Source organism: Ixodes scapularis, unplaced genomic scaffold (genome assembly GCF_016920785.2).
Source record: "Ixodes scapularis isolate PalLabHiFi unplaced genomic scaffold, ASM1692078v2 PGA_scaffold11__112_contigs__length_91849675, whole genome shotgun sequence".
Classification (NCBI taxonomy): domain Eukaryota; kingdom Metazoa; phylum Arthropoda; class Arachnida; order Ixodida; family Ixodidae; genus Ixodes; species Ixodes scapularis.
Genome location: NW_024609837.1, coordinates 63552525 through 63564562, shown reverse-complemented (window position 1 = coordinate 63564562; position 12038 = coordinate 63552525). Strand labels below are relative to the sequence as shown.

The following is a 12038-nucleotide window of genomic DNA, read 5'->3' as shown; positions in this document are numbered from 1 at the left end:
GCTTGCTCCAACCTGTCGATCCTGCCCGGGCTCTACAATGTCTTATGTTTTAGTAGAATTTCTACTCGACAAGACCCAGCCTGTTGTGAGTACCGACGATGTAAGGGACTTTAACGGTATAGTTGAAGACGACAAGGTGTACCAGGTCTACTGGGCCGGTGACGCGCGAACAAAAGGATCGTTCTACGACGCGAAAGTACTCTACATGGCAGGTGAGTAGAACTAATGTACGGCGAGTGATGTACGAGTGCTTTGCATAACACGCTGACGGCTTAACTGCATTTGCAGCCGAAGCATCTCGTATAAAACGAGTAGTCAAATCGAGTTTCCAAAGCGGAGGAATAGCAGGAAGAAAGAAGAAGACGCCGTAGCGAAAGGCTGCGTTTTCATGTTCTCCGTTCAAGAAAACCAATCGGCCTCTGGCCGAGGAATTCAGGCTACAGATTCAGATGCTACCATTACTGCAATGGACAACTACCGTGTTCTGATGCCACGTCTGCCCTCAGGTAACCTCGTTCTAAATTCTGTCTTCCTTCATGGGGATCTCGCTGCCAGACCATACCGAGCTCCGGACTTCAGAGATGCCCTCAAGGGCATCATTGATCTAAAGGATATAATCGCCATGGGACAGTACCAAATGTCTCATGTGTGGATGGTCCAGTGTGTGACTTCGCTTGCAAAAGCAAAGCACGTCGCATGTGAAGACCTGAAGGTGAAAGGACGGAAATGTCTCGTTGTTGATCCAGAGACAAAGGAGGTGAAGATCAGACTGCTTTGGTTACCACCTTATATGGAAAACCGAAGAATCGTTGAAGCGATGGAACCCTACGGCACAGTACGCTCCGTAGTGCGAGAAAAGTGGAGATGTGAAGGAATGGAGGACATGGAAACCCTCAACCGTGAAGTACAACTGACCCTTCGAGACGACACTAACGTGAACAAGATTCCACACCTGATGACCATCTTCGGGTGCCAGAGCTTGCTTTTTATCTCAGGTCGGCCTCCTTTGTGCCTACGATGCCATCGAGTGGGCCACATCCGCCGCCATTGCCGGACTCCCTGGTGTGCGAAATGCCGACGGTACGGGCATAAACCGGAGGACTGCGTCATGACCTACGCTGACAGGCTGAGGTTGGGGACAACTGAAGAATCAACAACAGAGAACCTCATGGATGTAAGCGAAGTCGTTGACCCTAATGGCGACGTCTCTGCAGTGGCAGCAGCCCTGGACGGTGGGTCTCAATCGGCCTCCGGAAAACCGGTTGTGCCAGAGAACCTCACGTCGACCACCACCTCTAGCGACGACCCAATAATCACCGTTTCGCCTGCAACCGAAAACAGCACCCCGACAAACCCCGCGACTCCAACAAATAGGGACGCCTTCATGAACGAAAAACAGTGCGAAACAACCACCGAGGCTAACCTGGAAGACACCGAAACGGAGGAAAACGATGAGGTACCGGACCCAATTCTTGAACTAGAAGCGCTTACCAACGTGGGATTAAATGACGACCTTATAACTAGAGCAAAGCACTATGAAAAGAGACTGGGCGCTTTTCGACATAAGCAGTATTCAAAGACGCTCCCTGGCGCCAAGCTTGTTGAAGACAAGCAAACGGGCGATAACGCCCGACCATAAATGATCGCATGTCCAGCACCCTCCAACTTCGCGTGTCCACCTTAAATGTGAGAGGTCTCAGTTCTAAACGGAAGCACTGTCAACTTCTACAACTAATAGTCCAGCAGAAAATCGATATATTAGCTGTGCAGGAAACGAAAATGTGCAGCCAGGAACAAACCGAGATCGCATTGGAGCCCTTCCTGAAAGATTTCGAAGTGTGTGTCACTCATGCATCTGGCACATCGGCTGGATGTCTTTTGTTTCTAAAGAACGGGTTAGGTTTAACTGCTGCTTCTCTCACTACCGGCCAGGAAGGGCGCTTTATATCTTGCGATCTAGACCTTGTAAACATTCAATTGCGCATTATTTGCGTGTACGCTTCAAATGATGTGACAGCGCGCAAACATTTTTTTTCTTTTCTAACACCATACATTGACACAGATAGAAAACTGTTGCTATTGGGAGACTTCAACTGTGTGCTACATCTAAACGATCGCTCCCAACTAACGACTAGATTCGACCCTAGTGCAGCTGTACTCCAATCTCTTGTGAGCGATAACAACTTAGTAGACATCGGAAAACAAAAACGAGGCAGAGTGCACTATACACATTTCCAACGCTCCTCTCACGCTCGACTCGACCGGATATATGTCACTGGAGACCTTTATGACAATATTTCTGATTACTCAGTGAAACCTATATTTTTCTCAGACCACTGCCTTGTATCTGCAACTTTTGGGACAAAGAAACAACCCCCACTAAGACGTGAATGGAGCCTGTGGAAATTAAACACATCACTCTTAAACGACAAAATATTCACCGATGCTATACCCGCTATCCTTTCCTGTGTCAAACAGGACGCTTCCCTACACGTGTTTTGTAAATGGGACATGTTCAAGCAAGAAGTTAAAAATTGGGCAATTGAACGCTCAAGCTCCATTACCTTTATGAAAAAGCTAGAGCTACGAAACCTGCTCGCGATGCTATCAGAGCTTTATGAGCTTGAAAGCCTCAATCCCGGCGAATATACTGAGGAGATTAACATGGCAAAGACACAACTACAAAGATACGATACCGAGAAATATCGAGGCGCGGTGATCCGATCGCGCTCGCAAAAATATTTGCTCGGAGAGACGCCTGGACGCCGGTCCTTTGATGATGAAAGGAGATATGCTCTAAGCAAAGAAATACTCGAAATAGAACACAAAGGCAGCGCCCACACTGAAACGCAAAGCATTATAGAAGCTTTCCAAGACCATTACACTTATCTTTTCGGAAAGAGTATTGAGACCAAAGAGAGCGAAGAGATACAAAAACTTATAGAATGCGTGCCATCTTTAACAGACAAAGAGAAAGAGAGTGTTGAAGGCTCTCTGACCTTGGAAGAAACACAAGCTGCGATAAAAGCTCTACCGTCAGATAAGACTCCAGGCCCGGACGGCCTGGGCGCTCAGTTCTATAAGAAATTCTCATGCCTGCTGAGTCCATTCCTCCTTGATGTATTCAAAGCCGCATATGAGCACCAAACACTACCGCCAACCTTTTACGAAGGACATACAGTGCTTATACCCAAAACAGAAGACACGTTAGCTTTGAAAAAGATGGAGGCTTACAGGCCTATATCACTTTGCAATGTAGACTATAAGATCTTCGCAAAAGTTTTAAATGAACGTTTACATCTCATAATAGACAATCTAATCGGAACTCATCAAACTTGCGGTATACGTGAAAGAAATATTCAAACGAACATACATGTTGCAAGGTCCGTAATAGATTCAATATCCGACGAACAAAATAAAGTAGCCATAGTCCAACTAGACTTATCCAAAGCATTTGATAGAGTTAGCCGCTCCTTTTTATTCAGGCTACTTTCTCACGCAAACATAGGGACCACAATAATAAAGGGCATTCAGCTATGTTACAAGAACAGCACCACAAGACTAATTGTAAATAACTCACTTTCTGAACCTATACTTATAAAATCCTCGGTAAGACAAGGTTGTCCACTTTCACCACTGCTCTTTGCCATATATCTTGAACCTTTATGCCGTAGTATTATCAACAAAGATACAATTCGTGGCTATCAACTTTGCTCCGCAGAGGTGAAGCTACTAGCCTACGCCGATGATGTAGCGTTATTTTGTTCAAATCAGGCGAGTGTTGAAGAAGCACTTCAGGTAACAGAGAAATATTGCAACCTAACTGGAGCAAGGTTGAATGCAGAAAAATCAAACGGTTTTGGGATAGGAGCGTGGGCAACCACTCCAAAATGCTTTGGTGGGATTTCATGGAATCGCTGTCCTTTTAAATACCTTGGTGTTCCTCTTGACCAAACTCGTTTCACTGATCCATATTGGAGCACCGCCGTAACTATAATTAGAAGTAAATCGCAGGCATGGAGGGCACGAGAAATGTCAATTTTCGCTAAAGCAGCCGTCTGCAACACCTTCTTAATATCCAAACTTATGTATGTTTTGCAAGTACTGCATTGTAATCGCTCTAAAATTCAAGCTTTTCACCGAATTTTCGCTACATTTATCTGGAGTTCTCCTTGGGAACGCATGAAACGCGATAATTTATTCTTGCCTTTGGACTCGGGAGGCCTGGGCCTGGCGCATTTATTTGTGCGCCAGCTGGTCCAAAGATTGTTTTTCTTTAGGAATTTATCCCACCCAATTCTTCTCATGGCTGTTCAAAGAAAACTGGTTCACCATTTACCCTTTCTTATCGTTTCTACTACAAGCTCTGCTCCAAGCGGCCTGTGGGGTTTCTGGAAAGAGGTAGTCGATACCTTCTTGTTTTTAAAAGTCCGTTTTTCATTAGACTATCTTTTTGAAGCACCCAGAAAGCGGTTAGCACAAGCGTTGATCGAAAGTTTTTTTCCCACTCCGTTATACAGATCTAAGTTCGGTAACTGTGAAGGACAGGACGTTCTAAAACGTGTAAAGCGTATGTCTGTATCTCCAAGCACTATAACGTTCATGTTTAAACTGCACACGTCAACGCTTCCAGTCAAATGGTGGCTCCAGAGCCGCGGTTTCTTTGTGCCTTGGTCAATTGACTGTCGTTTATGCCACCAGCCGGAAACAATAGAGCACTGTTTTATTTACTGTACAGATGCGATTTTCTTCTGGGATGTGCTCCAAAGAACCCTAAGAAAAGATATTGACTTAACTGATCACAGTATTCGTTACTTATACGTCCCGACTGAAACAAATATCCCTTATGATTTATTTATGCTGATTGGTTTACACAGTCTCTGGAGATGCCGGATGATCGACAGAAATGCTGACATTCCACGCACAACTAAATCCATATTTCTGGAAGAAATTGCAAAAGTTAGAAGTGTTTATGAGGCCCACCCACCAGTGCCCGACTGGTTTCCTCTGTTTGACGCTTGTCTAGGACTTCCTGATTTTTAATATAGTGAAAGCAGCCAACATCCGTACATAATCAAATTATGTCTTTCATACACAACACACTTGAAATGTGCTTGCCTTAGGAATTTGTTTAAGTGTATGCCATGAATAAGTTGTACTCTCCGTTTCCGCAAAAGTGTATAGTGCCCAGAGTGAAGACATGAGTGCGACGCGAGTGCAAGTACAGTCATTATGTTCATCAAGGACTGATCACCAGGAGAGCATCCATCCACCACCTCCATCCTCATGTATATAACATTCACTGTGTGTATATAGAATTCGAATTTTAAATTGTGATTTTCCATGTATTAAAGAAAAAAAAAAGCGGAGGAATAGCATAGTGGTTAAGGTGCCCGATTTGTACGCAAGTGGTCGCGGGTTCGATGCGCGGTGGTCCTGCTTTATTTGTTTTCTTTTTTTTTTTTTCTCGAACATTTTGTTTTATTGAGGCATTTGGCGATATTTATGAGTGCGTATAGCTTTACTCTTATATAAATGCTGCCCTTGTAGATGAAATTCCCTTGGTAGTGGCAGTCAGACGTCATCTGATGGACCATCAGATGACGTCTGATGGTCCATCACGTCCCACCAAGGCTGCTGACGGCAGTCAGCGTCCCAAATTACGTACCTTGATGGAATTTTCAATAGGGACGCAACGAAATTGACGTCATCATATCCCCCATTCACGCTTAATAAGCTCGAACGGGTGAAATGATGACGTCAATTTCGTTGAGTGTGCTTCGCGCACACCGGCGGCTGCTGACTCATGGAGTCAGGAGGAGGAGGAGGAGGAGGAGGAGGGGAGGGTATGGAGGAGAAGGAAGGGCATATATACCCTCCCCTCCGTACCCTCCCCTCCTCCTACTCAAGAGCTGCGCTCTAATTTCGCATTACAAAGATTTGTGAACGTCTTTCATTTTCTTTTCCTTTGAACAAGAAGAGTTACACACTGATATCTTTAGACCAAGCTTCCACTACCTACGGTCGCTCCTCTGTAGCGAATGGCACAGCGATACGTTGAGAAACCGACTTACGCGGAGCGCTTAAAATTGTTTCGAAGCGTTAATGAACATGCTGTATCTTGTATTTTTCTGCCTCAGGCATAGTAGACATATTCAAAGCAAAACAATAACACCGCATAATAATTAAAAAAAAAAAAAAAAATGTTGCACGCAAAGTTTTTTTGCTGTCCTCGAACAACCATTCATGGGAATGAATAAACACCCGATTCTGTTGAGAGCTGCTATTCAAAATGGAAGCTGGGGCGTGTTGGTAAGGCATGATAAAAACGTACAGAATAAACAGACGGCACAGAAGACAGACGACACACAAGCGCTGACGTCTGCCTCGTGTTAAACGGAGCAAGTGCATCCGGCGTGATATTGTTTTTAACGTACCCCTGTTACAATTTCGAAAGAGGTAAGGAATATTAACAAAGAAACGAAAAGAAGGAAGGAAGAAAAAAAACGAACGAGAGACAGAAAACAAAATGAAAGGCAGGAGTTCCTTACCTTTTCAATCTGAGACATACATATGTCATGTCCCTCGCGTACGCTCATGCCATTTGCCCTGGCGTATCTCCGGTTCCCGTCCGGAACATAGCCAACGGTGCGCGGCGTCTTAGCCAGGTTCAAGAGCCAGCCGAGAACTGCTAGATACCACGGGAAACTGATGACACCGAAGGCGGGCTCCGGGGTTACGTCGTTATTGTGTAGTCGAACCATGCCCTCTGGGTAATCCAACGATCGTTCTGTCACGTCCATGAACCCTGGTACTGAAACGCAGGAGAGGTGAGTAAGGAAGGTTCAGAGGTAGCAGAAACCTGTTTTATAAATCGAAAACAACAGCGAAGATGCCAAGTCTTTTAGGAAAATGTCGACACTTATAAGCGACGAGATGTCACGGTGGCGCCCTTTTATGGTTTTGGTTCGTGACGTCACGGCCTTGACATTCCTCGCTACAATGTCGCGAGTTGTAATCCATGCTACCTATCATGAGTTGCGAACTACAAGTCCGATGGCACGAGTAAAAAGATGAGGGACGCCTACAGTCGTGGCATTCTTAAACCAACCCCGTCAAAGCCGGGAAGTCCGGCATTGTTTTATTTTTGTCCACGAAAGCAAAACAAATCAAACTAAAGACGTCTACCATTTTTTAGACCACCTGAGACTGGGTGGAAGAAACACGACGACGTCATGTTGAGCGTTTGACCTGTCGCGGTGGAAGGCCGATCACGTTGACGCCTTTGGTCGCACACCCCGCGGATGCTCCCCCTAAGAGCACGTCCGGACTGGATCTGCGCCCGCGGCTTCGACAGTGAGGCGCGAGAGCACTTATTTATTTATTTTTATTTTGAGTGGCCCACCAACAACTTAACGCCTCCTGAGTGTTGCATTTATCAATGAGTCAATTCGTAGTAAAGTTCTAAACAGGATAAAAGCGAAATGTTAGGAAAGAACAATAGCCTCAACACACTAGTCGAAATTTATGCTCTTCATCAAAACTATCAAGCTAACATTCCCACAAATCTGTTCTAAATTGTTATACGTCAGTTGTAAGCGTGTCATGGGTGCAGCATGGTAAAAATGGGCAGGGTAAAACAAAGTATAAAGTTTACAAGACCTACGAGGAACGTGCAAGATGTGACTGAGTAGCTCTGGTGATTCAATTGTACCATTTACAATCTTAAAGAAATATGTCAGTCCACGAATTGTTCTCCTATTGTGCAACAAGTCTAACTTCACGAGTTCACAAATCCTCTCATCACTATAGAAATAATTCGATTGAAAATAACGATCAAACAAAACACGAACGAACCTACGTTGAACACTCTCAATTACACCTGAATTTGTCACTCCAATACAGTTCCAGACAACTGAGACATATTCAACACGACTACGCATTAGTGAAGAAAACAAACGTAAAATAAAAAGTGGTTCAGAAAAACCGCGTGTCACTCGTGTAATGGCTCCCAACACTCTAAAGGAAGCATTCGCCACTGTAGTCATGTGATGACTGAAATTAATTTGTTTATGTTTGCAATTCGGCACTGGGGGGACACTTGGCTGGAAGATCCCCTGGGTGGCCAGACGCCGCGCCGCAGCGAGTCTGTAGAACGTGTCAGTGCTATTCGCAACTCCAGCAAAGCGGACGGCACCTATACTCGGAGACAATGTTTCTTGGCATTTCAGATGCGAGGAATAGAGCGCACGAACGGCGCTAATCAGCGCTCAAAAGGGAGAGAACACGCGTTCTTGTACCATTGACTGCATCGCTAAGAGAACGTCGTCCACGAGTATAGTGGGAAAACATTGAAATTAACGAAACAGGTCATGGCCTCTAAGATTTTTGGTGCGCTCAACGCAACCCTGCATAAAGTCAAGTAACCATAGAAGGTTTCCTTGATGTTTTGCAGTTCTATCTTAAATCCGCATTCATAGGGTCGCGAGCATGGGCCAACGGACCTGCGCGCTCTAACGCGAGCCACGGCCACTTCTACACAGAGCCTTCTGGGCCGGTTTTCTCGAAGCGATGGTAAACCCATTTTGGTAAACCACGGTGCCTAGGAAGGAAAAAGTACCTAGGTACTGTAATAAACGGCTGATAATAAAACAACAATCATTATTTTTGATTGGGCAGTAAGATGCGCCATCTATCGATGAAACAAGCCAGTCATTTTGTTTATTCTCTTTTTCCGCTGGTTGGTATCGATCTAGTATGGTATTTTAAGTCAAAATATAGTAATGCTGTACTTGAAGACCAATTTATTTGCTTCAGATGGTACGAATAAATTTTAGCTACTATTCTAGAGTTTGTCGACGAATATTCAAAAATGTAAGTAACCTTTCCTTCAATATGTTTCGCCATAAACAACGCATAACTTTCCCGTCTGGCAACGCCGGTGCTGTAGTCTCGTTTTTGTTCCTTGCGACGCACGTTTCTGCGATTCCTGCATATCTCAACTGTTTGCCCTCTCTTCCATTTTCCCAACCGATCCACCGGTGACGAGAAGCTAAGCTTCTCGTCACCGTTGAATTGCTGGCCACCGGGGATATGTAGAAACCTCGATGTTGTCGGCATACTGTCGGCGCACTGCGAATAAAAACACAGTACAATGTCCCAGGTGTTCACCCGGAACGAATACTTATCGAAGATAAAAAAAACCTTTCTCCGCAAAGTAATCGCTGCTCACGAGTTGGCGTGCATAGTGTAATCAACTAAACTTTTTAGTATAAATATATACAAACACTCGTTCGCAAAACATTTTTTTACTCACCATAAAAACACTTGCAAGCCTTAAGCACCGTCATATGTTTTGGATCCCGGACTGCTGAAGAGTGATGCGTTCGCGGACTGCTGCCGTCGGTTAGTTTAGTAGTCCCTCTGAACTACCGCTTTGCTTGACGTGCTAATGGGTTGATGGTGCGTCATTAATATAACAGCCGGATCGATATGAATGTTCAGCAGAACCAAGCAGAATAAATTAGCCCTCGTTAAGCGACGTCGCAGCCATTTTGGTTGTAGGTACTGCTCCTCCCTCGGCGCCCCTGCTCTCCCCAGTCACGTGACCTAGAATTCCCCCTTCTAGGGACAATAGTTAACTTTAACTCACGGTTCGCGTTCAAGAAAACGGGCCCTGGAACAGTACCATGTTGTACATATCGGAGTTAGTAAAGCGGGGCGCATCGCGCTAAGTCCACCAAAGTGTCCTGTCTCGCTCGGTACTTAACAGTGCCGCAAGCCACTTTAAGAACAAGTACCAACTACACGAGCCGCAGAGCAACAAGTACACGTCAGCAAAGTGTATTTTTTTCCGCAACTTGACATGGCAAGAATGCTTGCGATAGAATCGGGGCTCGTGTCAAGCACCAGGCAACGTACTACGGCCTCCGACGGCCCGCCTCGTCGGTGATCAAGTCGGCGTCAGAGATGGCTGCCCCACTGAACACTAAACTGCCGAACGTGGAACTAATCCACCTCCCGAAAGCTCACATCAAAGCGTTTAGGGACATGAAAGCAAAGGAGTGGGACCCTGTTTCCGTTGTGCGTGGGATTAAGTCCTGTCACTTGTGGCAGTGTTTACGGTCCGACATTTCGCAACCACAGCTGTTTTAGCAAGAACAATAGACGCAGAAAATATATATCTTTGAAAATAAAGTCTCCTATGGCTGCGAAAAACAGATCAAGGTCGCGAGCTCGCGGTGCCACTGAGAAGCAACAAACAGTGATCGCTACAGGCAAAACGGGAAAAAAAAAATGTTCCTCCTCGGAGTGCCAAGAGAGCGCCGTGACCGACTCAGGTCAGCGTCCGGCAGAAAGGATGTACGCGACAAGCGGCGATAGTACGCACAGGATTTTGATTCATTAAATTTGTTTCAATTGTACCACTTTAAACATGTGTTCTTTCTTAACACTAATTAAACCTGGTCGTCACCAGCCCAGCCTCCCTACGAAGGGTAGGCGCCGAAATTCAATGATCTGAGGAATTTGTATTTAAATTGTTGACTTGTGCTTTAAACTCACCTGCAATCTTGTGTACGAATTCTTATTTTTCACGGACTCCGGTTACAGTGCTTTCTCTTCAGAGACTCTATATTTTTCGACCCCTTTCTTGCCCTTGTTTGAAATCGGCAATGTTATATCTTTCTCTACTCCCGTTATGGCAATTTTGTATATTTAACGCTCTGTAAAATAAAAATAAATAAGAATGGAAAATAATGGCAATGCATTTTTGGAATAAAGAGGGACAAAGGACAAACAAACCTCGTTATTACTGTCCAGCTCGCTTGCACCTTTGCATTTTTGGAAGGGCCTGTTAGGACATATTATGAGCCTTAATCTGTGAAAAGTAGAAGAAAAATTAAGATAACCTTCATTTTAAACTGATTTTCCAATTATTGAAAAATCGGTAACCTGTCTACATTTCAGTGTTTCTTTTTTTCTTTTTTCGAAAGGTTATCGTTTTAAATTTTTTAGGCGAATATAGAGCAAACGCTTCCAAATCTTCTTATAAAATTTGAATTTCCAGTCTTTTAATATCCGGATCCATAAAGCTCTGAATTGCTTCGTAATCGAAAATGCGTGTTTACCTCCTTTTATTTTATGTACAGTCTCTGCACAAAAGATAATTAACCTAAGGCGACAACAGTTTTTTCTTATATAAATATCCAAAAGGACGGTTTCACGCAAGTTGCAAAAACGTGCGCGAATACCGACAGCGACTTTGCTATTTTTGTTCCTCAAGAGAAATTTTATTTTCCGCAAAATATTCGAATATGTTTTCGCGCATGCACAACAAGTAAAATATATCTTTTGATAAAAATTTATAAAAAATGTGGACAGGACATGGTCTTTTGATCATATCTAAAAACGACGAATACAAAAATCTCAGTCAATTGGAATTATTTTTTTTGTATCTTTATTTTTTACGCTTTCCACGGCGGCGGATCTATTGGCGCTCGCAGGCGGAGCAAATTCAGGTTCTGACGTGCCCTACTTCCTATATATCATGTTGATTGTCAGGTTACCGCCAAGGTTCTAGGCTGATAGGTTTGCAAAGTCGCTCCTGTTGCTTCCTTTACGTCACGTAGACGGAGACGCGATACGCCGGCTGTTGAAGCAGGCACCGCGAAGCCTGTTACAGCGTGGCGCACCTCGATTGCTCCGGCCCATGGGCAGTTTTGAGTGGATTGTACGAAAATGTATTAGGAATTTCCCCCTTAAAAACTACCGTCCATCTCTGTACTGTCAATTTGTCTTTTCCTGACCACCACGTAGCATTTTCACGTTTTTTGATCATAATAAAATTGTGAAAAACGGGTACGTGCACGCCCCATTTATGGCAATAGCGTTAGCGTCAATTTGGCCGTATTTTTCGCTTTATAACTTCAAAGCCACACAAATATTGGATTATGTTTTTGTATGTTCTGTTAGTACAAAATATAAATGTTAATTCACGAGAGTTTCAAGAAAATTAAAGATGGCCTTTCTTTAAATGA

At 44.3% G+C, this 12038-nt stretch overlaps 1 protein-coding gene across 1 annotated transcript; it reads left to right on the top strand.

Annotated features, from left to right (window-relative positions):
• Positions 1 to 505: 505 nt before the first annotated feature.
• LOC120837876 lies at positions 506 to 1639 on the top strand (the record flags this gene model as incomplete). Its single annotated transcript, XM_040207495.2, has 1 exon — positions 506 to 1639. A coding segment is annotated over one exon (1134 nt), but the record flags the coding sequence as incomplete, so codon positions are not given.
• Positions 1640 to 12038: the final 10399 nt, after the last annotated feature.